Source organism: Aethalodelphis obliquidens, unplaced genomic scaffold (genome assembly GCF_003676395.1).
Source record: "Aethalodelphis obliquidens isolate GAN/ISIS:26980383/991018 unplaced genomic scaffold, ASM367639v1 scaffold31, whole genome shotgun sequence".
NCBI classification, from domain to species: Eukaryota; Metazoa; Chordata; class Mammalia; order Artiodactyla; family Delphinidae; genus Aethalodelphis; species Aethalodelphis obliquidens.
In genome coordinates, this window is record NW_020837975.1 from 8,544,526 (window position 1) to 8,568,769 (window position 24,244).

A 24,244-nucleotide genomic window follows, 5' to 3' on the forward strand; every position below is an offset into this window, starting at 1 on the left:
ATTGGGTTGTTTGGTTTTTTGTTATTGAGCTGCATGAGCTGCTTGTAAATTTTGGAGATTAATCCTTTGTCGGTTGCTTCATTTGCAAATATTTTCTCCCATTCTGAGGGCTGTCTTTTGGTCTTGTTTATGGTTTCCTTTGCTGTGCAAAAGCTTTGAAGTTTCATTAGGTCCCATTTGTTTATTTTTGTTTTTATTTCCATTACTCTAGGAGGTGGGTCAGAGAGGATCTTGCTGTGATTTATGTCATAGAGTGTTCTGCCTATGTTTTCCTCTACGAGTTTGATAGTTTCTGGCCTTACATTTAGGTCTTTAATCCATTTTGAGCTTATTTTTGTGTATGGTGTTAGGGAGTGATCTAATCTCATACTTTTACATGTACCTGTCCAGTTTTCCCAGCACCACTTATTGAAGAGGCTGTCCTTTCTCCACTGTACATTCCTGCCACCTTTATCAAAGATAAGGTGGTGGACAGGGTCTTGCAGCAAGTTTGGGGCAGGTGAGCAGGGGGAGTCCTGGTCTCCTAACTCCCAGTCCAGTGCTATTTCCCCCCATGGCCTCTGCCTCCAGCTTTGTGGAGGAACATTTCTGCATTCTCCACTGAGATAAGCTCACAACGGTGCAAGGATGCAGAATGGCTGCCCACTCTTGTCTTCAGTCATGTCTGTGAAGCACTGGATTGGGACATCTTCAGGGTCTTCTGGCTAAAGCCGCCGATGTTTGGATAATTCAGGGAACTTGAGTGCAAAGCATAGCTTTCAATCTGGACTCTGGCTCTGAGGATTTGTGTCATTCTGGGAGGAGAAAAAGAACACAGGTCTTAGCCATAGCCCAATTATGTATGGGTCCCACGCTGATAACAACAGACTTCTCATTAACCCACTAGCTCCCACCTCTGGGTCTTTGCTCACACAGTATCTCCTGCCTGCAGTGTCCTACTGGTCCTTTCTCCCCATCTATAGCTTCTCCATCCTCAACGGTCAAAATCAATGCCTGCTACTTCCTGGAAGGCTCCTGGAACCAACTTACTTTATTGACCTCAGTTAGTGCTAATTTGGCATTTAATTGATATTTAATTTTGTCATCAGTAAACATTCTATCCTTTTCCACTAGCAGAACCTTCCACAGGCTCTCATAGCATCTTGCACAGTTAGGCTCATAGGAAGCTCTGAATGTCTACTGGTTGAATAAATAAATGAATGAATGGCTAGTAAAACCAGAAGATGGAGTTAGGGCTACTGAGGATGTCAGAATTGATGTTTCTATAATATCTTTCACAAAGAACTCAGATCACTCCATCAGCTATTACCTAACCCAGTTTAGAGGGCAAATGATCCCTATTCTCCAGGAGAAGACAGTGAGTCTGAGAAAAGAGAGGTCTAAGGTCACGAGGAGTTTCCACTAGGAAAACCATTCGAATGATGAGGTACAAGTATCATGAAATAAGACCAGCTTTCTTGAGAGCCTTATCACATGGCTTCTAAAGGTAATTCCAGGAGGAGAAGACAAAGGGTTCGAATGATGGTGACATCATTGCAGTAAAGGTCTGGTTTCCCAGGGGACAATTTGGATATAGAAGTTCTGGTCCTATGTGTCCAACACCAATAGGACATTTCATTCCTTTAAAATCACAACTTCATTCAGTGGTTTCTGCACTATAGATCTGGTCAAATGTTTGTAAGCAGGTCATCTTAAGAGAATTTGAAAAGAGTAGGGAGATCTCTATTAGAGTCCAACAGAAAATTCAGATTAAAAAAAATGCGTTAAGTTTTATCTCTACAGGAACCATCCTACAGCCTCAGGGAAGGGGGGATTATTAGGAAAAGCATGAAACCAGTCAAAAGAGTGAGTGATGGGGAATCCCCTGGCGGTCCAGTGGTTAGGACTCCAAGCTTCCACTGCAGGGGGCATAGGTTCGATCCCTGGTCGAGGAGCTAAGATCCCCTTATGCCAAAAAAAAAAGGCTGAGTGATGGCAGTGGAGAGGCTATTCTTTTTTTTTTTTAACATCTTTATTGGAGTATAATTGCTTTGCAATGTTGTGTTAGTTTCTGCTGTATCACAAAGTGAATCAGTTATATGTATACATATATCCCCATATCCCCTCCCTCTTGTGCCTCCCTCCCACTCTCCCTATCCCACCCCTCCAGGTGGTCACAAAGCACCGAGCTCATCTCCCTGTGCTATGCTGCTTCCCACTAGCTATCTATTTTACGTTTGGTAGTGTATGTATGTCCATGCCACTCTCTCACTTGTCCCAGCTTACCCTCCCCCCTCCCCATGTCCTCAAGTCCATTCTCTACATCTGCGTCTTTACACCTGTCCTGCCCTACTGGGCGTATACCCTGAGAAAACCATAATTCAAAAAAGAGGCTATTCTTAATTAATCAATCAAGGCAAGGTCAGTGAAGAATGGCCTCCAGGAAGCCTTCCAGAACCAAACAGCCCCAGGGATCCTTCTCACCTACCTTATTTGATATGTAATCTTACTTTACGTTGTTCTCTAAATTTTACGACAGTCTCAACTGGAAAGCCAAGCAGCACAACCCATGGAATCATAAGAGGGCAGCTAAGATAGTAGCTGGTCCAATATCCCACACTGATGTCAAGAAGTGTGAAAATACACATCCAGTGGGAGACCAAATAAAGAAGATGCTGATTAGCTAATGAGCAGGCAAAGGGGGCGGGGTTTGGAAAAGAAAGAGGCTGCTGTGGCGTAGAATTGTCTCAGAAGGCCTTGACAAGGTGGTGGCATTTGAGCTGGATCCCAGAAGTCCTGAAGTAAGCAGGGGAGGGGAGAGGGCTGTAGGCAGATCCTTGTGATTGTGAGTCTGTGGCCCCTCATGCCATATTGCCCTTTCTCACCTGCTGGTCCTCCCTGTATGGGAACTGGCTAAAACTCGGTCGCCTGTAGTGTAGGCCCGTGAGGCTGAGGACGGCTTGGTGATTGCTGCCAGCACGTTTGTTAGCCAAGCCAAAGACAAACGGGTAGGGTCTCTTGGGCTCCGTGGAGTGGGCCTCCTGGGGGCGCAGGGTGGCTACGAGCTTTCTGAGGGAAGAGTCTGGGAGCTTGTAGAAAAACTTCTTAAAGCTGGGGTGTTGCCTGAACTGGAAGCAGAAATGAAGGCAGGTCGTCAGTGTTGCCAGCAGGGAGCCCCCTCCCCACAGCCTCTCCCTCCCCCAACTGGATGCAGCCAGGCTGGGTGCCTCATTGTCCCTGGGACAAGCACCCCTTGTTAAATTCATCTACCATCCCCAGCCTCTCAGAATCTGTTCTGCAAGGTACAACTGTACCAGCAGAACAAAGTGGGGGAAAAAAAAAATGTAGGTCTTTAGATTCAGATAACAGATGCTTAAATAGCCTTTACTAGCTGTGTGACCGCTCATGTGTAAAATGGGGGTAATAATATGTGCCTCCCCAACACTGTCGTTGGGGGGAGGAGATGAAGTGAGATAGTTTAATGTTTTATGCAAAGTGGATGTTGGATGAATTTTAGTTCCCACCCTAAGCCTCCTCCTCTTAATACCTAAATGTCTTAAGTTGAGTTCCCCCCAGAGGCAGATCCTGAGACCGGGACTCGGACGCGGCTCACTTATGTGGTAAGTGATCCTGGCAAACACAGATGGGGGAATGGAGACCTGGGGCAAGAATGGGAAGGCATCCCACTCAGGCTGGCAGCTGAGCCTGAGCCCCTCGGGGCACTCTGGGAACCCTCGAAGAACACACACCACAGAGTTATCCCTCCAAAGGATAAGGGAGCTGGGGTATGTGTACACCAGCTCGCATCAGCCAGTGGTTGAGGGCTGCTCCTGGGGAGGTGGAGAGTGCTCATTCTGGCCTAACCTGTGGGTGGTAAATGGCTCTGGGGGCCAGTCCTCAGGCAAAGGGATGCAGGTACTGGCAGTTGGGAGCTGGGCCAGGTGCTCTGTGGTGGTAAGGAGAGGCTCTAACAAGGTCAGCTACACTGATGACTCATCTCTGACTTGTGCTCACACGTAACTCCTCTTCATATGTGATCTGCGTTTGTCTCTCCAAGAGGTCTGTGAGGTTTTCAAAGGCAGGGAACCTTATGTTACACTCTACCTAGCAAGGGAAGAAACTCTAATAAAAGTTTGAAAGAATTGGAGACCTTATAATTACTGAAGTGCATGCCAAAACAGAGTGAACGGCAGATAGCAGAGGACGAGATCAGCGGGACTCAGGGAAGGAGGTTTCCCGGGAGGTGGCTCATGAACTGAACTTCAAGGAGGATTTGGACTGGGGGAGGTCCCGGCTGGCAGGGGGAGCCACATAGGTTTATATTATTTTTAAGTTAACATTGATCTCATCTGCTATGTGTCTGGCATTTTCTATAGATGCACTAACCTTGGCAAGTAGGTATTTATTCCCCATTTTGCAAAAGAGAAAACAGAGGCTCATAGAGGTTAAGGGGCCTACCACGGTCACCCAGATGCAAAGATGGGGACTGAACTTGGGTCCAGTCCTTGTGGAGACTGAGCAATCCTCACCTGCTCCCCCAACTGGCCATCCACTTCTTGGAGAAGGGCCACCAGCTTCTGGATGATCAGCTCCTCTAAGGAAAATAAAGAAGGATTGAGGGATTATTGACATGTTGTTGTGTAATAACCCATCCATCGATTGCAGAAGTATTTTGTCTCTAAAACACAGTACACAGATTAGATATGAAGGGCAAAGAAAAATCTTCCCCTAAACTAGGGCTGGAGCATGTGAGCTTTGTTTTGGTTAGCTGTATAGAAATAGAAGGCAATTCGGCCTGCGGAGCCTCACCTGTCACCACATTCAGCTCCATTCTGACAGATGGGGAAACTGAGACCTTATCCAGGCTACAGAGTAGTCAGGAATGGGAGCTGGGGCCAGGAACAACTCCTCAGAATGTAGGGAGGGCAAATGCCATGGCTGCTGATGCAACGGGAATGTACCATCAGCCTGGGCTATAAAAAGCAAGCAAACTCCTGCTTGCACCGAGAGTTAATTGTAAATACTCAGGACATTTGTGGACCTGTTGTTATAAACTGTCAGCAGCTTGAAACTGGCCGTGGTGGGAATTTTATACCACAGAAATCTGCGAATGCTACAAATCAGGGCTTCCCCCAATCCCCCTGCCCTTACCCAGAGTTCGTTTGCCAGTGCGCCACTGGTTATGAGACCCAGAGCAAGACAGGAATTCTATATGAAACATTCAGGCAAAGCAGTGGCATGTGGTGGGGGTGAAATTACATCCCACAGAATGGACAGGTATTCTCTACCTGAAGAAGGTTGTCCACCTGCAACTCTGCCCCACCAGCGCCTGTTCAAAGGCCAACCCTGTCTCCTCTCTGCCCTTCTAGAGCCTCCTGGGGTACTTGTAAGCTGTCTTCCCAGTTCGCTACTAGGATTCAGGCTGTGAAATCCATGCAAAAGGGAAGCCCCAGGGAAGCTGTCCCAGGAGAGAGCAGGGTGGCACGAACTAGATTCATTTGCTCCATGTGGCTGAGGTCCTGCTTCTGGCTTGTGGCTTCTGGCCTGGGAGGGTGCTTCTGAGGATCCAACTGGCCCCCCTTCTGCAGGCGAGGACTCCTGGAACTCCACATCCTCCGGATCTGAGGGCAAAGAGGAGTTGGTGTGAGTGTGTTTGCACCTGTCTCAAATCCACCAGCACATTGCTGAACCCAGGTTCTGACAAGAAGCTGTCCAAAGGCTCTGGCTCGAGAAGGGTCCTGGTTTCCCAGCCTCCTTGGGAACCCCCAGCCCCACTGGACCTGCCTCAGAGGAGTTCACAGTGCTTTTTGCGCCTCCAGAAATCTCATTCTTTCTTCCAACCACCCCCTTTGCCTCCTCATGGTCTGGGAGGAAAACAAGCAGGCCTACCAACAGGTCCCACCCAGTGAGCCCACTTCCCCTTTAACTCTGCGAGCCTTTGCCAAGTCACTTAGCCTGTCTGAACCTCACTTTCTCCATCTGTCAAATGGGAGTAACAGGACTGACCTCACAGGGTTGTGAGTGGGGGTGTTAAATGAGATAATATGTGTGAACGTGGCAGGCAGCGGGCACTCCATAAACGTCAGGAGAATTTGTTGTACACCAGTGGTCCTCATAGTTCGGTGTAGTGAAAAAACGGAAGCCCAGGCCATATCCTACTTCATCTAACCTGGGTTTCTGTTTTTCTATGAGCTTTCCAGGTGATTCTGACGCATGTATCTGAGGAACAGATGCACTGCTCTCATACCACATTTGTTTTTAGGTGTTTATGGTCGGGGGGGAGGGAAGGTGTGTGTCATAGGGGTGGGTCCTGGCAGCAACCGACCCCTTTCTCCTCTCCACAGCCCTCCCACACCTCCCCACTCAGCTCAGAGCAGAGAGTGAAAGTCAAGACTGCACAGGACACCAAGCAGCTGGCCGACCCTACCCTGGAGAAGCCTAGGGGCCAGAGGCAGCCTCTGTTACCATGGCAACCCCAGGCCCGCTCACCAGGGTTGCTGGAGATAGAGTGTCGATGGCCACCAACACACAGGGGCAGAAAGCTGGGCCTCTTTGACGGTCGGGACTCTGGACTGGCAGCACCTGCAGCAGCCCCTCTCTTGGGCTCCTTCAAGCCATGTTTCTTATGAGAAAAGGCTTTTCTGAAACTGGACTTTTTCTCTTGTGATTTCTTCCTGGAGGTTGGGGCCAGGTTTCCTACAGCCACTTGTGCCTCCTGGACTTGAAGTTGCTGTGGGGGAGATAAGAGAAACTGAGTCAGGGTCCCTTACTTTGAGGAGGTTACAAGTGAGTGGAAGAAAGAGACCATCACCTGAAACAAACAGACCCACTATGGACCAGGGGGTGTGGCCGGGGGAGAAGGGTGATTGGTGCTCAGAGCTGGGGAAACAAGTACAGCCTGCAGCGGTCAGAGGAGGCTCTGGGAAGGAGAGACTGGAGCCAGGCTCTGGCAAGATGTAGAATTGGGGGAGGGGCAGGGAAGTTATTGTGCCAGGTAGGGGTAGGGGTGTCCCTAGTGAGGGTCAGTGTCTACATGGGGAATGTCTTCCTCACCTTGTCTCCCCCCTGCTCCTCTGCATCTTGGAGTAGGTCCATGATCTCCTGGATAAATTCTAAAAAAGAACAAAGCGGTTGCTCACCCTTGAGTGTTGAGAAAAGCCTTTCTATGGTCAGTCTTCATTTCCTAAGGCCCAATGGCTCCCTGGAGGATTCTCACAGGTCTCCAGGGTGGGGTGCTAATGAGCTTGCCTTTAAGGTTGTCTCAGGCCCAACCCATGGGGACCACAGATTCCTCAGAGGTAACCTGCGGGCAGAGCTGGCTTCACGGGAACACATTCACTTATTCATTTACCACTGAGGAAGGGCCTAGATGTGCCTTGTTAGGTGCAGGAAACAGCCGAGGCCCCTGCCTCCAGGAGAAGGTGTCTCAAGACCATAAGGAAAGGCCTGGCCCCCACAAGTCCTCTCACCCTGCTCTTTCCTCCTCTTCTAGGTAGAACAAGGGCCCTTCTCAATTCTCCTTCAAGGCACATTTTCTGTGAAAAGCAAACAAGGCAGAATGGGGGAGGTAGGGGAAGCAGATCTTCAGACACACAGAACTGACAGTGATTATATGATCTTAGGCTCGGCTCTGCCAATGATAAAATAATAATAATAGTTATGGCAGCTACCACTGGTTCAGCTTCTCTCCTAAGGCCCCTACACCCTTTCCTACCCTCTTCACTTCTCCTGAGGCTATGCTCTCAAGCTGGGCTACATGACAACAACACTAATAGTCACAGCAAATGGCAGCTGACAACTTATTAGCTGCTCATGGGCACTGCTCTAAATGCATTATCATCATTAATTCATATAGAGCCTCCAACGACTCTAGAGAGTAGGTACTATTATTATCCCCATTTTACAGATGAGGAAACTGAGACCAGAGATGAAGTAGCTTGTCCAAGATCACAAAGCTGGAGAGGTCAGAGCCCAAATTTGAATCCAGGCCCAAAGATCGTACCATCTATCGAGCCCTTGCCATGGGCTGATGCTTTCCTTGTATCGCCTTATGTTGGCCTCACCAAGGAGGATGTTATCACTGTTGTGGTTTTACAGCTGAGACTCAGACAGAGTAACAGCAGCCTGGCTCGGGGCCTGTGCTCTGGACCCTGAGCTGCCTCCCCAGCCTGCTTCACTCAGAGGCAGGTAAGGACAGGTCACTGCCTCTCTCTGGTTCAGTTTCTCTTCTGCAAGTAGAGGGGTCAGACCAGACATCTTCCAAGGGGCCTCTGAGAAAAGGAGAGGGGGTACTGACTGAATTCCGAGGCTCTGTCCAGCTGCAGGTCCTCTTCGGGTCCCCGGCTTCCTGCTGGGTTGGAAAGCTCGAAGGGACTTGGATCCCCACCATCTGTAGACAGAGTCTCTTGGACTTCAGGTTTTTCCACACCTGAGAAGAGGAAATGGTGAGTGAGTTTCATCAGTCTGAGGGTGTTAACTAATGCACAGAAGTCAGCAGAGACTCCAGAGTGCACTCTGTGGCTAGTGCACGCAAAGGCCTTGCTGGGGTGGCGGGGAGCTGCTGGGCAGGGCCGTGGCTCTGATGTACTGAAGACCAAGCTCCCTCATCCCTTTGCACTTCCATACAGCTGCCTTTCCTGGGCTTTGCTCCCCTCTCCTCCCTCCCCTGGAGACCTCATCCCTCCACCATCTTGACTTGATCCATGAATTGGAGAGTAAATGCCTGATGCCCTGGCGCGAATTAAACTCATCACAGCCAGGATCCCCCTACATGAAAATATCTCCCCTTGCGGCCTGAAATCCCACCACTGGGGATCCACTCTTTGGTGTTAAACATTGCCTTCTCCTTTTTAAAGTATACATTCTTCTGGCCAAGATGACCTGCTGGGCTGTTCCTCCCTGACACCCAGGCTGACCCTTTCTCCCTGTAGCTCTGGCTCCATCACTGATGGGCCATGTGACCACAAACACATTCTTTTACCTCCCTAAGCCTCAGTTCCCTCGTCTGTGAAATGAGGATAATAAGATGTAATTCATAAAATGAGAACTGACTGCATATAGATACACAGCAGGGAAGTGTCTCATTTTACAGGCAAGGAGATTGAGGCACAGAGATGGAGCCCAGAACCCAGGTCTCCTGCCTCCCAGGCTCCAGTTCCTTCCTGCACATGCTACCCCCTGCCAAGGTGCAGAAGCTGAGGCTACGGAGAGAAGAGGATAGTTGGGGGAAATCTCTGAACACAATTTCCACCAGGGGCTTAGCTGGGTTGCCTAGACAGCGAGGCTTCGTGCGTGGAGGTATCCCTTTTGCCCTCCCCACACTGCTTAGGGCAGAGCAAAAGTCAGAACTGGGATGGCAGCTCTGAAAATGGCCAATGCAAACCTTGGGGAAGGTTCCAGCGCAGTAGGCAGCTGCAGTGTTGCCGTGGTAACTGTGAGCCTGCTCACCTGGGCTGCTGGAGCTGGAGGGTCGATGGCCACCAACACACAGGGGCAGAAAGCTGGGCCTCTTGGGCGGCCGGGACTCTGGGCTGGAAACATCTGCAGCCTGTGCTCTCTTGGGCTCCTCAAAACCATGTTTCTTATGAGAAAAGGCTTTCTTGAGGCTAGACTTTCTCTCTTGGGGTTTCTTCCTGAAGCCTGGTGCTGGGTTTTGAGGAGCCACCTCTGGCTGAGAGGCTTGATGCTGCTGTGGGGGAGATGAGAGAAACTGGGTCAAGCCCCTGACCTTGAGGAGAGGGGAAAGCTCCCCAAGAAGCAACTGAGGGGCAACCAAGGGCTTCAGGGCGGCCCCAGGCAAGGGAGGTGACAGAGCCTGGAGCAGGGGAGTGCTGAGGCCCAGAAGGACAGGTGGGGCTCGAGCAAGGAGGAGGAGGGGAAGGCAGCAGGCCCCTGGGCATCTGTGCAGACAGTTTGCCCCTCACCTCTTCTTCCCACTGGTCTCCCACTTTTTTGAGAAATCCCGCTATCTTCTGGATGATGGTATCCTCTGGAAGAAAACAAATGCACCCAGTTAATCTTTCTAGATGCACAGAGAATCCTTTCTAATGACTGTCTTGGAGTTCTGAGACCAACTTGGGCCTTCAGGGTCCTCTTAAAACAACTCCTTTAGCACGGAAGGTGGGGTGTGGGAGAAGCACCACATTACAGGGGCTGGTCCTTCTGAGAGAGGCTTGGAAGATCCACAGGCGAAGGGTACTAGACCAAAGCATGAAATTTTATGCAGGAAGTTTCGAGTCAGTCCTTTAAGCATTCAACTTGTGCCCCATGATTTCCTTTGAACATTGCAGATCTGTGCGTATCTACTTGGGGTTTGACAAGCTGTGTGACCTGGGTAAGTCTCTTAATCTCTCTGGGCCTTCATCTCTTCCTCTGTGAAGTGTGGATCATAATCCCCATCCGGTTCCCTCAGAAGGCTGTCAGGCCATCAAATGAGAGACTGTGCTTGGAAATATTTTGCAAGGCTAATGTTGATCCAACCTACAAAATTCCAGCAGGGGAAATGATGGAGACCAGGCCTAACTAAGCTGGACAGAGGCACTCCAGCAGGCATGACACAGGTAGCCTGCCCCGTTGGTGCCCCAACTACACTGCCAAGGGTTTACAGAGAAGCCCAAACAACATAAATGGTTTTCTTTGATATTCCAGTCGACCTACCCAAAGACAATGTGCCCAAAGGAGCCTCTGCTTAGTTGCCAGCTGATCAGATTACACAAAAGAAGGTGCAAACAAGATTCCCTCCTCCCAGGCTATCTGCAGGTTTTTTCACCCCTCTCTTCTCTCTCATTTCTAAATCCGGTTAGGCTTTTGTACTTTGACTCAGTCTACCTGACAACTCCCTCTCATGTGAGAAAACAATTATCCTGCAAAATAACCAATTAAATGCCTTTTCGCTATTCTTTGACAGATGCATAGCTTCTCCATTTCATATCGTTTAAAATATGCCCATTCTTGGGACTTTGCTGGTGGTGCAGTGGTTAAGAATCCGCCTACCAATGCAGGGGACAGAGGTTTGAGCCCTGGTCCGGGAAGATCCCACATGCTGCGAAGCAACTAAGCCCGTGAGCCACAACTACTGAGTCTGTGTTCTAGAACCTGCGAGCCACAAGTACTGAGCCCGCGTGCCGCAACTACTGAAGCCCATGCACCTAGAGCCCATGCTCTGCAACAAGAGAAGCCATCGCAACGAGAAGCCGGCAAACCTCAACAAAGAGTAGCCCCCGCTCGCCGCAACTAGAGGAAGCTCACGCACAGCAACGAAGACCCAACACAGCCAAAAATAAGTAAATAACTTAATTCATTTAAAAAATAAATAAATAAAATATAAAATAAAATATGCCCATTCTTTGTAGGGAATTAGATTAATACAGCATTATTTCTTTTATTAGGGGCAATAACAAGACTATGGTTGTGTATGAGACTGTTCTTATTTCTTGCAGATATGTGCTTAAGATTTAAGGTTGAAGGATCATTTTACTTAAAATGGTTCAGCAACAAAATTATACACACACGAAGCAAATATGGCCAACTGTTAACAATTGTGAGTATATGAGTGTGCATAGAACTACTCTTTCCACTCTTCTCTATATTTAAATATATATGTGTATATATGTGTATGTATATATATGTATATATTCCTTCTATGAGTTTAAAATGACTAAAAAAAAAAAGTCCCATGCTCAACACACAAGGCAGGAGTATTTGCCAGCAGCCAGTCTAATTCCTGAGACTCCCTTCTGTGAAACTCTAATGTAAATGTGACCAGAAGCACCAGAACCGGTGAGATCAGCACACACATTTTGAGAGGTCTAAGCAGGCATCGGGAGCACTTCACCTCGTTTGCCAACAGCTGCCCCAGCTGCAGGCAAAGAGGTCACTAAGAAGATTCTGACTCACTGTCAGGCTTTCCGAGCTCCTCTTCTCCCTGGCGACCTGTGGCTTGGGAAGAAACCTTCCGGACTCCAGCACCTCCACCTTCAAGGAGGGAGAACTGGGGGAGGTCAGAAACTTCCCCTCCTGTAATAAAGATGAAACCAAGTGAGTGGGGCAGTGTGTGGGTGTCAGTGACATTCTTCCAACTTTTGTTAATCAACGCAATAAAACAGCATAGAATTCACAGCAGGACAGGGACTGCTGGAGCAGCTCTAGGCTTAACCAAAAAAAATCAGAAACCCACCGAGATTTCCATTTGAAAAGAGGCTGCCTCTACCCAGACATCCTTCCCCCCACCCCCAAAATATCTTGGATCTTCCTTGTGTCCCTTCTCCCCCATTAAAAACATGGTGAGTTTTGAGTCCTATAGGGCAAAGCTTCATCTTCCTCCAGCAGCCTGTGGAACATTCAACTCCAGGACGCTAAGAGTCAGAAAAGGAAGGCACCTTGGGGAACAGCTCCTTCATTTTACAAACGAGAATCAAAGGTTCCAGAGAGGGACAGCAACTTGCTCAAGGTCACACAGCAAGTTTATTCCTGATGGAGCCAAGTCTAGAACCTGCACCCCAGAAGCAAGCTGTTTCTATTTCCCTGTCACCCACCCCCAGTCCTCACATGTAGACTAGTGTTGGTGGGTAGGGCTTCCCTCCTTGATTCCCCTCTGTCTTCCTATTTCTCCCTGGTCCGTGCTCCTCAAACCAGAGTACTTAACAATAACATTTGCCACTTATGAAGCACTTCCCATGTGTCAGCTCTGGGCCATGGCCACCCCCCGAGATAGCAACTGTTATAATCTCCATTGTATCAAGGGGAAGAAAAAATGGAGGCTCAGAGAGGAAAGTCGCCAGCCTCAGGTCACACAGCCAGTGAGTGGTGGAACTGGGGTTTGACCTCAAGTTCTCAGCCACGGTGCTGCTCTGCCTCAGAGAAGTGGTGCTGGACTTCCCTGGTGGCGTGGTGATTAAGAATCCGCCTGCCAATGCAGGGGGACACAGATTCGTGCCCTGGTCCAGGAAGATACCACATGCCGCGGAGCAACTAAGCCCGTGCGCCACAACTACTGAGCCTGAGCTCTAGAGCCCACGTGCCACAACTACTGAAGCCCATGCACCTAGAGCCCGTGCTCCACAACAAGAGAAGCCACCACAATGAGAAGCCCTCGCACCTCAATGAAGAGTAGCCCCTGCTCGCCGCAACTAGAGAAAGCTCTCGCGCAGCAACGAAGACCCAATGCAGCCAAAAATAAACGATAATAAATAAAATACATATTTTTTAAATCTTATAAAAAAAAAAAAAGAAGTGGTGTCGTTCCTGATAGTGGCCCTACCTTCCAAGTCCCCATCTGTTAAGAGGTTTGAGCAGCCAGCTCAGAGCACCCTAGCCCTTGGGGTGGGGGATGGTGGCTGTGGGGTTACCATAGAAACGGGCATGGTCTGCTCACCCCCAGCTGCTGGGCCCAGATCAGCCTCCTCGCAGCATGAGGCACCAGCCATCTTGGCCTCCTGCCCTTTGGCCTCCTGATCTCGGATGCCCTTGGTTTCCTCAGCACCATGTTTCTTGTGACCGTGTTTCTTGCGGCTGGCCTTCTTGCTGTGGGCTTTCTTCCTGGGAGCTGGCTCGCCCGGTGTCTCGGGGGTTTCTGCAGGCTCGGGGAAGCCCTCCTTCCCCTTGGCCCTCTTGTTGGTCTTTTCCTTGGGCTCCTCAGGGCTCGTCCCAAATACGAAGTTCATCATGGTCTTCAGCCACCCCTGCTGGGCCCGACCCTGGGCCTTGTCCTTCTTGGTGTCCTGCGGAGGCCTCTGCTCACTGGGGAGAAACTTCCTGGTCTCCTCTGGGCTGAGGGCTGCAGCCGTGGTGCGCTGAGCCTCCGCAGACTGAGCTGGGCTCTTGGGACATTTGGCCCCATCGCTGGCCGTCCGGCGCAACAGCCTTCTGGAGGGGCTGGTGGGCCGGGAAATGCACCAGCAGTCCCGCGACTCTGAATCCTTCTGGGGGTTCTGCAGCCTGTCCAGAGACCTGGCTCTCCTCCCTGACAGAGGCTTCCTTGGGCCCCGCGGCGGCTCCATTGCACTGCAACCAAAACAGACAACTCCCTTAGAAGAGGCCTCGGAGTCTGCCGGGTGGGCTAGCAGCGCTGACCCATGTGCCCAACCAACCTACCCTTAATGTGAGTACTATCAGCTCTCGAAGCTGTTGTCTCATTTAAATGCCTCAGCATCCCTGGGAGGAAGGGCTACCCTTGTCCCATTTCCCAGAGGAAGCTGATCCACAGGGGGTCATGCCCCAGGTCTCACGGCTAGTCCCCCAGAGCCTCCAGGAGGAACACAGCCCTGCCAACTCCTTGATTCTAGTCCATTGAGACTGATTTTGGACTTTCTTTTTTTTTGGCTGCACCGCACAGCTTGCAGGATCTTAGTACTCTAACCAGGGATGGAGCCCCGGCCTCCTGCAGTGGAAGTGTGGAGTCCTAACTACCGGATGGCCAGGGAATTCCCTGAATTTGGACTTCTGACCTCCAGAACCATAAGATAATTGATTCATGTTATTCCAAAGCCACAGAGTTTGTGGTATTTTGTGACAGCAACAATAGGAAATGAATACAGCTGGAGCCAGAGGCCACGTCCTGCCCCTTGGGACTGCGGGCAGCTCCTGCAGCTTTTCTGGCCCAGTGTCTTCATCTGAAATGTGTCTGAGACCTACCTGTCTATCTCACAGGCTGTTAAGAATATTTAACAAGACAGCTCAGTAAATGGCAATTCTGTTCTTCCAATTGCTCAGGTCCAACATTTGAAGTCATCCCTAACTCCTTTCTCTCTCTTGCTCCCCACGTCTGATCCATCAGCAGAGGCTGTTGGCTCTACTTTCAAAGCACACCTGGGGCTTCCCTGGTGGCACAGTGGTTAAGAATTTGTCTGCCAATGCAGGGGGACACAGGTCCGAGCCCTGGTCCAGGAAGATCCCATATGCTGCGGAGCAACTAAGCCTGTGCGCCACAACTACTGAGCCTGCGCTCTAGAGCCCACGAGCCACAACTACTGAAGCCCATGCACCCAGAGCCCACGCTCCACAGCAGGAGAAGCCACTGCAATTAGAAGCCCGCGCACTGCAACAAAGAGCAGCCCCGGCTCGCCACAACTAGAGAAAGGCCATGCACAGCAACGAAGACCTAACGCAGCCAAAAATAAATTAATTAATTAAATAAATTTTAAAAAAAAAGCACACCTGGCCTGGAACCACATCTCCCCTCCTCCTCCACCACCATCCGGTCTAGGCCCCATCTCTGCTCACCTGGACTACTGCAGTCACCTCCTAACTGATCTCCCTGCTCTACCCTTGTCCTCCTTACAGTAACTTCTCCCCTCAGCACCCATGGGAGCTTTTACAAATTAAGTTAGAGCCTGTCACTCTCCTGTCTCCAATGGCTCAAAGTCTAAGTCCTTACAATGGCCAGCAAGGCCCCACTGACCCGGGCCCATCACCTCTCCCATCCCCTCTTACTCACTTACTCACTCCACTCCCCTCATGCAGCCCTGATTGCTGTCCCTCAGGCCTGCTCCACTTTGGGTCTTCACCCTGGCTGTTCCCTCTTTCTAGACCACCTTACAGTTTGTTCCCTCACTTCCTTCAGGGCTCTGCTCAAATGTCACCTTCCCATAGGGGCCCTCCCATTGCACTCCCATTAGCACACCGTCTCCCCCTTTACTGCACCCCCCGATGTTAGGCAATATCATATCTTTCCGTGTTTAGTGGTTTATTGTCTGAACCTCTCTCCCTCCCCTTTGTCTGTTTTGCTAGGTCTTGTATCCTGAGTACCTAGACCGATGTACTTATTAAACAAAGGAATAAATGTATAACAAACATTTAGTAAACTGAACAATACCTAAGAATGTTTAGTTAACATACAATAAATGAATTTGCACCAGTTCCATCTTAAAGCAGCCCGGGCCCTTCCGTTTTCCATCTAGAATGAAGCAGCTGCCCATGGAAAAGACAAAAGAACCACCTCCTCCTGGGCAGCTTTTTAGTAGGCTGGGGTGTGGGCAGCTCACTTGATTAGTGTGTCTTTAATCTGAAACACCTGGGGCTTTCCAATTTTCCCAGAGTTGCTCAGAAACCCTTTGCCCTTTGGTGGAAGTTAAAAGAAAAATAAAGTATGTTTTGAATCTCAGTCCTGAGCTCCCAGAGATTCCTATGGAGTTTAGATTTATGGATTGCCTACTCGAATCTGTAATTATAGCCTCATCACGCATTTACTGTTATTTAGTGTATTAAGTATTTACGTATTATGTATCATGTATCTTCTGTGTTTACCAACTGATTCATTACTTTAAAATGTACTCTATTACTATGTCCCACTTAGAGGCAAAAATAAGAACCTATAATTATGATTTCAGATGTGCAGGGATCCATGTGAATGTGAGGAAGATACATAAATAGAGGGAAGAAAAGGCACAGGGACATAACAGAGCGATTTGAAGGTGACAGCAACAGTCAAGGATGCCTTTCTTCCTTCTAACATGGGTCTTGGGAGGAAGGGTAGGGAGGATGGCTAGAGGCCAGTGGGTACCACCGGCACTGTGGAGTGTCCACACATGGACAGTCTTGGAGGAAATGAGAAAACAAAGAAGCAGGCAATTTGGAAGGCCTTATTTGTTGTTTAATGTTCCTTAAAGGAACACTTGAGTTACATGAAAACTTTTAGCAACACACACCTCTAATTTATCTGGAAATTGACTCATGTTCTTGAAAGCCTCAGAGGCTGCCTTACAGTTGTGCTTCCAAAACGTGACGTTACGTGGGATAAGAAAAGAAATCATAGAAGAAAATATTTTGCTTTCTTCTCATTAATTTCTTTCAACAAACCTTTAATAGGCACCCACTATGTACCGGGAAGTTTGCTCGGTGCTAGGGAACAAGATGCAGGTTGTGCCCTCAAAGAGAATGTTCAATTCTTCACATGGGTGGGAGTGGAGGTGTTAGTAGGTGGTGATGACAGTAATGCTCTATTTCCCTGATAGCTACTCTCTCTCTTTATTATTTTTTATTTTATTATTATTATTATTTTTGGCCGTGCTCTGTGAGGCATGCAGAATTCACGCCCCCTGCAGTGGAAGGGTGAAGTCTTAACCACTGGACCGCCAGGGAAGTTCCTACTTTCTCTCTTTGGTAGCACGTGGTCTTAAGAGACGTTTAGGTCAAAGATCTATTTGATTTTAAGATCCAAGTAAGCTGATCCAGAAATATTCACTAAGGGAATTCCCTGGTGGTCCAGTGGTTAGGGCTCCACGTTTCACAGCCAAGGGCACAGGTTTGATCCCTGGTGGGGGAAGTAAGATCCCACAAGCCCCACAGCTGAAGAAAGAAAAAGAAAAAGAAAAGAAAGAAAGAAAGAGAGAAAGGAAAGAAAGGAAGAGAGAGAGAGAGAAAGAAAGAGAGAGAGAGAGAAAGAAAGAGAGAGAGAAAGAAAGAAAAAAGAAAGAAAGAAAAAAGGAAAGGAAGGAAGAAAGAAAGGAAGGAAGGAAGAAAGGAAGGGAGAAAAGAAAAAGAAATATTCACTGAATGGTGTCAGGGTTCTCTTTGCTTGCTCCGTATGTTCCTGTGATCAGGGCAAATTGGAAGAGGTTGGCAGAGAAGCTGTTCAGTAAGAGAACCGCCAAACCAGCCCCTTTTCTTCCTGTGCTAACTTGGCTCGAGGGGGCCCACCACAATGAGGGCACAGCATCCTTCCCCAGCTAATGAGAAAAGAGGTGCAGTCATTCCTTAAAAAACTGTCATTGCTATGGAAACGGTTTTCACCATTGCTGATGGTTGCAGCATCCTCCTACTGCATTCAAAGGACACGTTGCTACTTCTAATCAGAGCATCAGTACAATTCCACCTGGCAATGGTTTTCTTCTGTGATGTTTTTTCAAGAAAACTGCCTTGTTTTGACCACCCCTTCCCTGGAACAACAGTGCCCTGAGCCCAGGGGAAGGTGAAGGAGGAGCAACCCCCAGCCCAGAGGCAAGGAGAGGTGGTGTGGGTGATGTGTGATCTTGGCCATCCAAGAGTGTTTCCCCAGTGAAGAGAAACTTCAGAATCTCCCAAGGCCTCCTACCCTAATTCAGTGACCTCTTCCCATTCCTCATCCTCCCTCAAGGTGCTGCAGGGTTTGATACCTCGTCCTCTTACTTCTTCCTGCCACTCTTTCCTCTCTGGGAGGCTGTGACAGAGCTCAGACCCACTCTCCTCCTACCCCCCTGGCCGCTCCTCCTCTGTAATGTTCCAAAGATTCTGTCTTGCAACACTAAGCACAGGATTGAGAGAGTGTGGCTGACCTAGGAGGGCAAACCTACCCTCCCCCAGGGAGACACCCTGGAAGATCTTCTGTAGGGCAGACGTGTCCTCAGACTTTTAAAGTCTCTAAGCCTGAGAAGATGGTGTTTTAATATTACCCCCACACACACACGCCATACATACACATGCACACAAATTCTATGTGTGCTGAAATTAAATCTTTCCAGACTTTCTGATTGTAAAACTCTGCCTATCTAGAATTCATCAAAGCAAGTCTTTCTTTTCCTTCCTCTGTTTTCTTGTTTTGTGCCCCTGCTTTGCCTGGGACTTCACCCAAGTTCTGCCTGCCTGTCAGGAAATCCCACCCTGTCTGGTCCATGCTTCCAGACAGTAACCCTGAGACAGCAGCAGACCATAGCTGCATGGAAACCCAGCTGCTCTTGTAAACTTGCTGATTGCCTTGGCAGAAAGTGGATATCAGGGCAAAGTCCGAGTCTGCTCAGAAATACCCAAGTGATCTGCAGATCACAGGACTTCTGATAAGACATGACGTATACCGGTGACGTGTTTAAAAGTAACAACAGCAAAACACCAGAAAAGTTCACAGAGCTGACCTTAAGTTACTGTGGAGCGGAGAGTTTGCCAATTTTTCCCAAGCATGCTACTATTTGGGGTTTATTTTCTAAATTATACCCTGACCTCATCTGTACACAGTTCTCTAATTCATGCACCTGTCATGTTACTTTGTAACTGCTCTGGCACCATTTCCTAGAGGAATTTAGCCACTCCCCTTCTCCCCGCCCCCCCCCCCGGCCCCCGCTGGACTTCACACAATAGATACTCAATAAACAGCTGGTTACTCCGAGGGAGAGTGCATGTGGAGCCAGAGTCACACCCACAGACACTCATTGCTGTAGACTGAGAATGTTTGTGTCCCTCTCAAATTCATATGTTGAAACCTAATCCCCAGTGTGATGGTAGTAGGTGGTGGGGCCTTCGGGATAATCAAGTCATTTGAGCAGAGCCCTCATGAAAGGAATTAGTGCCCTTATAAAAGAGGCCCCAAAGTGCTCTCTTGCCACTTCCACCGCATGAGGACACGGAGAGACCTGGTCTTTGAACCAGGAAGCTCTCACCAGACACCGAATCTGTCGGTGCCTGAGTCTTGGACTTCCAGCCTCCAGAACTGTGAGAAATAAATTTCTGTTGTTTATACGCCACCCAGTCTATGATAGTTTGTGATCGCAGCCCAAACGGGCTAAGACGGTCATGTGACCCAGCAACATGCTCATGTATACGGTAAACTTACAAGGACTCATGACACCTTGGAATTCCCCTTACTCCAAGTGTAAAGGAAATAATTATCTGAGTATTTATTTGCTGAATGCCCTTCCTGTCTAAATCCACGTTCCACAGAAAGGGCCCAAGCCTGCCTGGTTTCTGCTGTGTCCACACTGCCTAGGAGGCTCTCAGTGTTTGTGGAAAAAATATACAATACACAGATATGGGCTCACCAGCCACATGACACCCAGCACCTCCTTCATCTTCATGATCTCAATACAACTTGGCCACAGCCCTGGCAACGGGCCAGGCTGGCAGTGGGGGGATTAAGGTTCTGCCGATTAAGAGACTAGACCAGGGTCCTACAGCCTAGAAGGGGAGAGAGTTGGGGCTTGAATCCACTTCTCTGGATTCTAAATTCTTTCTCCCATGCTGAGAGACCTCCCATAAGCACACACACACACACACACACACACAACCACACACACACTTAGAAGTGAGCAAATCTGCTATTTCACACTGACAGAGATAACCCACGTCCACATATGTGCCTGCCGTGACCTGTACCCGTGGAGTCAGACATTCACGTGTGCCCAGGTATTGAAATCTGTGTCCCAGAGGCAAAGATTGTAAACAATCTTTGCGGGGCTCACAGACTCTTGGCTGGAAGCCAGTCAATGGGCTGGAGGGTCAAGGGCTGACCCTGAGCTCACGTTTACTTTTCATCGACACAGGTGAGCCCATGGACACTTTGAACCCCAAGGGTGAGTGCCTGTTCACGCTCAAAGCCTTCCATCTGGGCTCCTGAGATGGTGTGCCTCCCATCCACAGGCCACACGCTCCTGGGAAGACACCTCCAACCTCCACTGGTAGGACTCGAGTGGGGGACAAGGTGGTCAACTCTTCCCTCAACACCAGACCCATCCTGCTCCCATGCCCAGCTCCCAGGTGTTAGATGGGAACAATTCAGGTGTTCCTTCTCCTTTGTGGGGTCCTTAGCAGGTTCCTAGAGTTGGAAGGGACCTAAGAAGTATCCAGCCCACCTCCTGTAGGGTAGGACTGCTTTGCAGACTCGCATGCCCTGTTGGAACCCTTCCTGCAATGGGAACTCACCACCCTTCAAGGCAAATCATTCCGCTGTCAGCCGGCAGGAATTAAGGACAGTCCTCCTTAGACTGAGCTGACTCGGCTGGCAGCAGGCCCTCACGGCCTGAGGAGAGGGCACCTCACCCCGAGTCCTCTCTGTTTCAGCCCATCACCCGATGCCCTCAAATCACATTGCTTCTGCACCCATCCCCTGCCTGGGCACCCGTTTCTGGGAACTCCCCAGCTGGTCCTTGTCCACCTCAAAATGTGAGGCCAGGCTGGGACGGAGGGCTCCAGCCACGGGCTGACCACAGCAGGGCCCAGTGGGATTTTGTACAAAGCTTCAGATCACAGAGATATCTGAGCAGCCACGTGGTGCCCCTGTGCGGGTCAGCTCTGCCTGAGCCGACCCACAGCTCAAGGTAAAGAGCTGGACTTGTACCATCTGCCCAATCCGATTGTCACCGTCAAACACACGTCACCTGGTACCTGTTTTCCAAAATGTTGGGGATTTGCATCTTTTGAGGATCTTTCGAAACCCAAAAGATTGAACTCCCTAATGGTGGAACTTCAGGCCCCATGATACAGCAGTGGGGCAGACTTGCAGGGACAGTGGGGTCATCACACACAAAGCTGGAGAGCTCCAAAAACAACCGCGGCTCCCCTCCATCCAGCACATCTGTGCTATCACCCCGTCTTGTCCTCTATGCAAGACCACAGACCATGCAATGTTATAATCCCCTCTCAAATCCCTGTCAGAGCAGCAGGCCACCAGAACTCTTTTCATAAGATCTCCCTGTCCTTGGGCTAGCTTCCAAGAAACTTAAAATGATAAAATCTTAATCCAGCCATAGGTAATAACAGCGCCCCCATTTATGTGAAGTTTCCCTTTACTATGTACCTTCACATAAAGCCTATAACTTGACCTCTACAACCTCCATTAGGGAAATGAGCAGGAGAGGTATGTAATGCTGTCCCTGTTCTACAGATGAGGAAACTGAGGCCCAGATAAGTGAAGTTCCCTGCTCAGGATTGCTAAACTAGGACTTGAGTTCAGCGCTTCTGTGTCCAAGGTAGTTCAGAGCTCTTTGCATGACACCTGGTTGAGATCATATCATTGAATTTTCTATCTTTCTAGAGATGAAGAGACTGAAGCCTAGCAAGCTAAAAGCAGCACTGGGACTAGATTCAGGGTCTACCCTCCTTTCAGGACCCCAAGATACCTACCCACTACTCCAGCCTTCAAAGGGGAGACTATCGTTCAACCAACCTCAGATCATGAAAGTCACTCCTGTCCCAGGGCAATTTTGGTCCGTAACTTCCAACTGGGGGGCTGTGCATTGGGTACTCCCAGCAACGTGTAGGCACCACTCCCTGTCTGCTGTAAGTTGTATCCAGTGAGGGGTAGTAGTCCCAGCTCTCCAAGGGAGAATATGCTGCCTGTTTCCAGATTCAGAAGATGCTTTATCATATGTCCCAGGAGGTGAGCTCATGGGCAGCCAATCCAGGGGCCACCCACTACAGCCCCGTCATCCTATCCCAGGGCTGCTCTCCGCTCCTCCACAGATAAGAGGCTTATCTCAGCTACCCTGGAAAAAACAGTTTTGCTTGACAACTTCCTTATTACCCCCAAAGAGAAACCAACGCTCAGAAAACAAACTTAGGCCTGGCTGGAGGAAGGCCAGTCCATGGAATAGAAAAGAAAAACTCTTATGGGAAACACGAGTCAGGGGAAAGGAGGAGGAGGAGGTAGTTTTAGCACCTGCAAACCTTCCTCGGTTCTCTCCAAGGAACTCTGAAGAGGGAATGATCTAGAAAGAAAGGTCATTGTATGTAATATATATTCCTTGACCTGGAGATAAAACTCAGGAGGAGGGGGCTTCCCTGGTGGCGCAGTGGTTGAGAGTCCGCCAGCTGATGCAGGGGACACGGGTTCGTGCCCCGGTCCAGGAAGATCCCACATGCCATGGAGCGGCTGGGCCCGTGAGCCATGGCCGCTGAGCCTGCGCATCCGAAGCCTGTGCTCCACAACTGGAGAGGCCACAACAGTGAGAGGCCCGCGTACCGCAAAAAAAAAAAAAAAGAAAAAGAAAAAACAAACTCAGAAGGAGGAGTTGATGAGGAGCATGTTTTCCAAATTCTGCTACCCCTGGTAGGGTTACCATGAGTCTTGACAGAACATTCTAAGAAGTCTTAAAAGTTCACATTTTCACTTTCTGTAGTGCCTGAATTTTTTTTAAAAGCGAATTTATCCATGTTTGTAATCAGAAAAGAAAAACTAGTTTTATTCAAACAAAAGTAAAAAGCTGTCATAAATTCTGTTTTGGTTAATTAAGCCAGGGAGGCATTGTAAAGTAAATACTGAAAGCACTGAGCTTTGGAGTCGCCCAGACTGGAACCATCTGTCAGCTGCGTGACCTCTGGCAGGGGACACAATGTCTCTGAATTAGTTTCTCCCTCGAAAACTGAGTGGCCACCTTAGAGGGTGACCGTAGGGTCAAATGTGATAATGCTCGTAAAGAAAAGAAGAAAATATATTGAGTGTCAAATACTAAGTCAAAGAAGAAAATATAGTGTCAAATACTAAGTCCTTTCTGAATATTGAGCCCCTGGTAAGTGCTTAATAAAGAGTCAATATTTTATTATTGGTAGCAGAGTTAATGCCTTATTCATTCTGTCAGCAAAGAGGTTTTGGATCCAGCTTTGTGCTGGGTACTGGCTCAACACTGAATTTAGAGAATTTATTAGCCCAAGAATCAGCCCAGATTTCAAACAAGGGTTAAATTATATCCCATATTTTTAATTTATTTAACAAAACTATTTTCTTCCCCATGTCCTCCAGGCCCTGTGTACATCATATATGCTCCTCCTTATTTGAAGGGGAGTAAGCCCCATTGGGCCCTCACGGAGTTCACAGTGTAACTGGGAAGAGAGACAGACAGGAAATAAATCGTAAAAGCAGGTGGAAGGGAATGGGAGTTATTGTTTCATGGGTACAAATTATCTGTTTGAGGAGATGAAAAAGTTCAAGAGGCAGATGGTGGAGATGGTTGTACAACAATGTGAATGTACTTAAATGCCACTGGGCTACAGACTTGAAAATGGTTAAGATGGTCAATTTTTTTTTTTTTTTTTTGCGGTACATGGGCCTCTCACTGTTGTGGCCTCTCCTGTTGCGGAGCACAGGCTCTGGACACGCAGGCTCAGCAGCCATGGCTCACGGGCCCAGCCGCTCCGCGGCATGTGGGATCTTCCCAGACTGGGGCACGAACCCGTGTCCCCTGCATCGGCAGGCGGACTCTCAACCACTGCACCAGCAGGGAAGCCCAAGATGGTCAATTTTATGTTATGTATATTTTACAATTTTTTTTTAAGGCAGATGGAAGCACAGGGACAGAGAGCCATGAGGGGCATTATGCATGAACCTACCTTATGACCCGGTAATTCCATCCACAGGTAAATACAATCCCAGGTTCTCGCAGGAGGGAGAACCATCCTGGGGCCAAAATGGACATTTGGCACCTTCCCTGATCAGGCAGAGCGGCAACCTGGCCCTGTCCTCAGTGCCCAGCAGAGACCAAGCCTTACGTGGGGATCTGTGCAGAGACACTGGCAGCTGCCCATGGCCAGGGTGGCTATGTGATGTGTGAGGCTCAGCAAGCAAGCAAAAGGCCCCTTGTTCAAAAAGTAT

General features: G+C 49.1%; 1 protein-coding gene across 1 annotated transcript; it reads right to left on the bottom strand.

Moving 5' to 3' along the window:
- Positions 1 to 371: 371 nt before the first annotated feature.
- Positions 372 to 22,438, bottom strand: BNIP5 (BCL2 interacting protein 5). Its single transcript, XM_027126829.1, has 14 exons — positions 21,824 to 22,438; positions 13,352 to 13,980; positions 11,856 to 11,994; positions 10,337 to 10,394; positions 9,903 to 10,022; positions 9,427 to 9,667; positions 8,276 to 8,407; positions 7,694 to 7,696; positions 7,033 to 7,091; positions 6,469 to 6,709; positions 5,469 to 5,600; positions 4,509 to 4,573; positions 2,468 to 3,107; positions 372 to 794 (listed from the first exon to the last, which is right to left on the bottom strand). The coding sequence occupies exons 1-13, from the start codon at positions 21,892 to 21,894 to the stop codon at positions 2,841 to 2,843; spliced, it is 2,157 nt and encodes a 718-aa protein (XP_026982630.1). The 5' UTR covers positions 21,895 to 22,438; the 3' UTR covers positions 372 to 794; positions 2,468 to 2,840.
- Between the last annotated feature and the right edge of the window lie 1,806 nt (positions 22,439 to 24,244).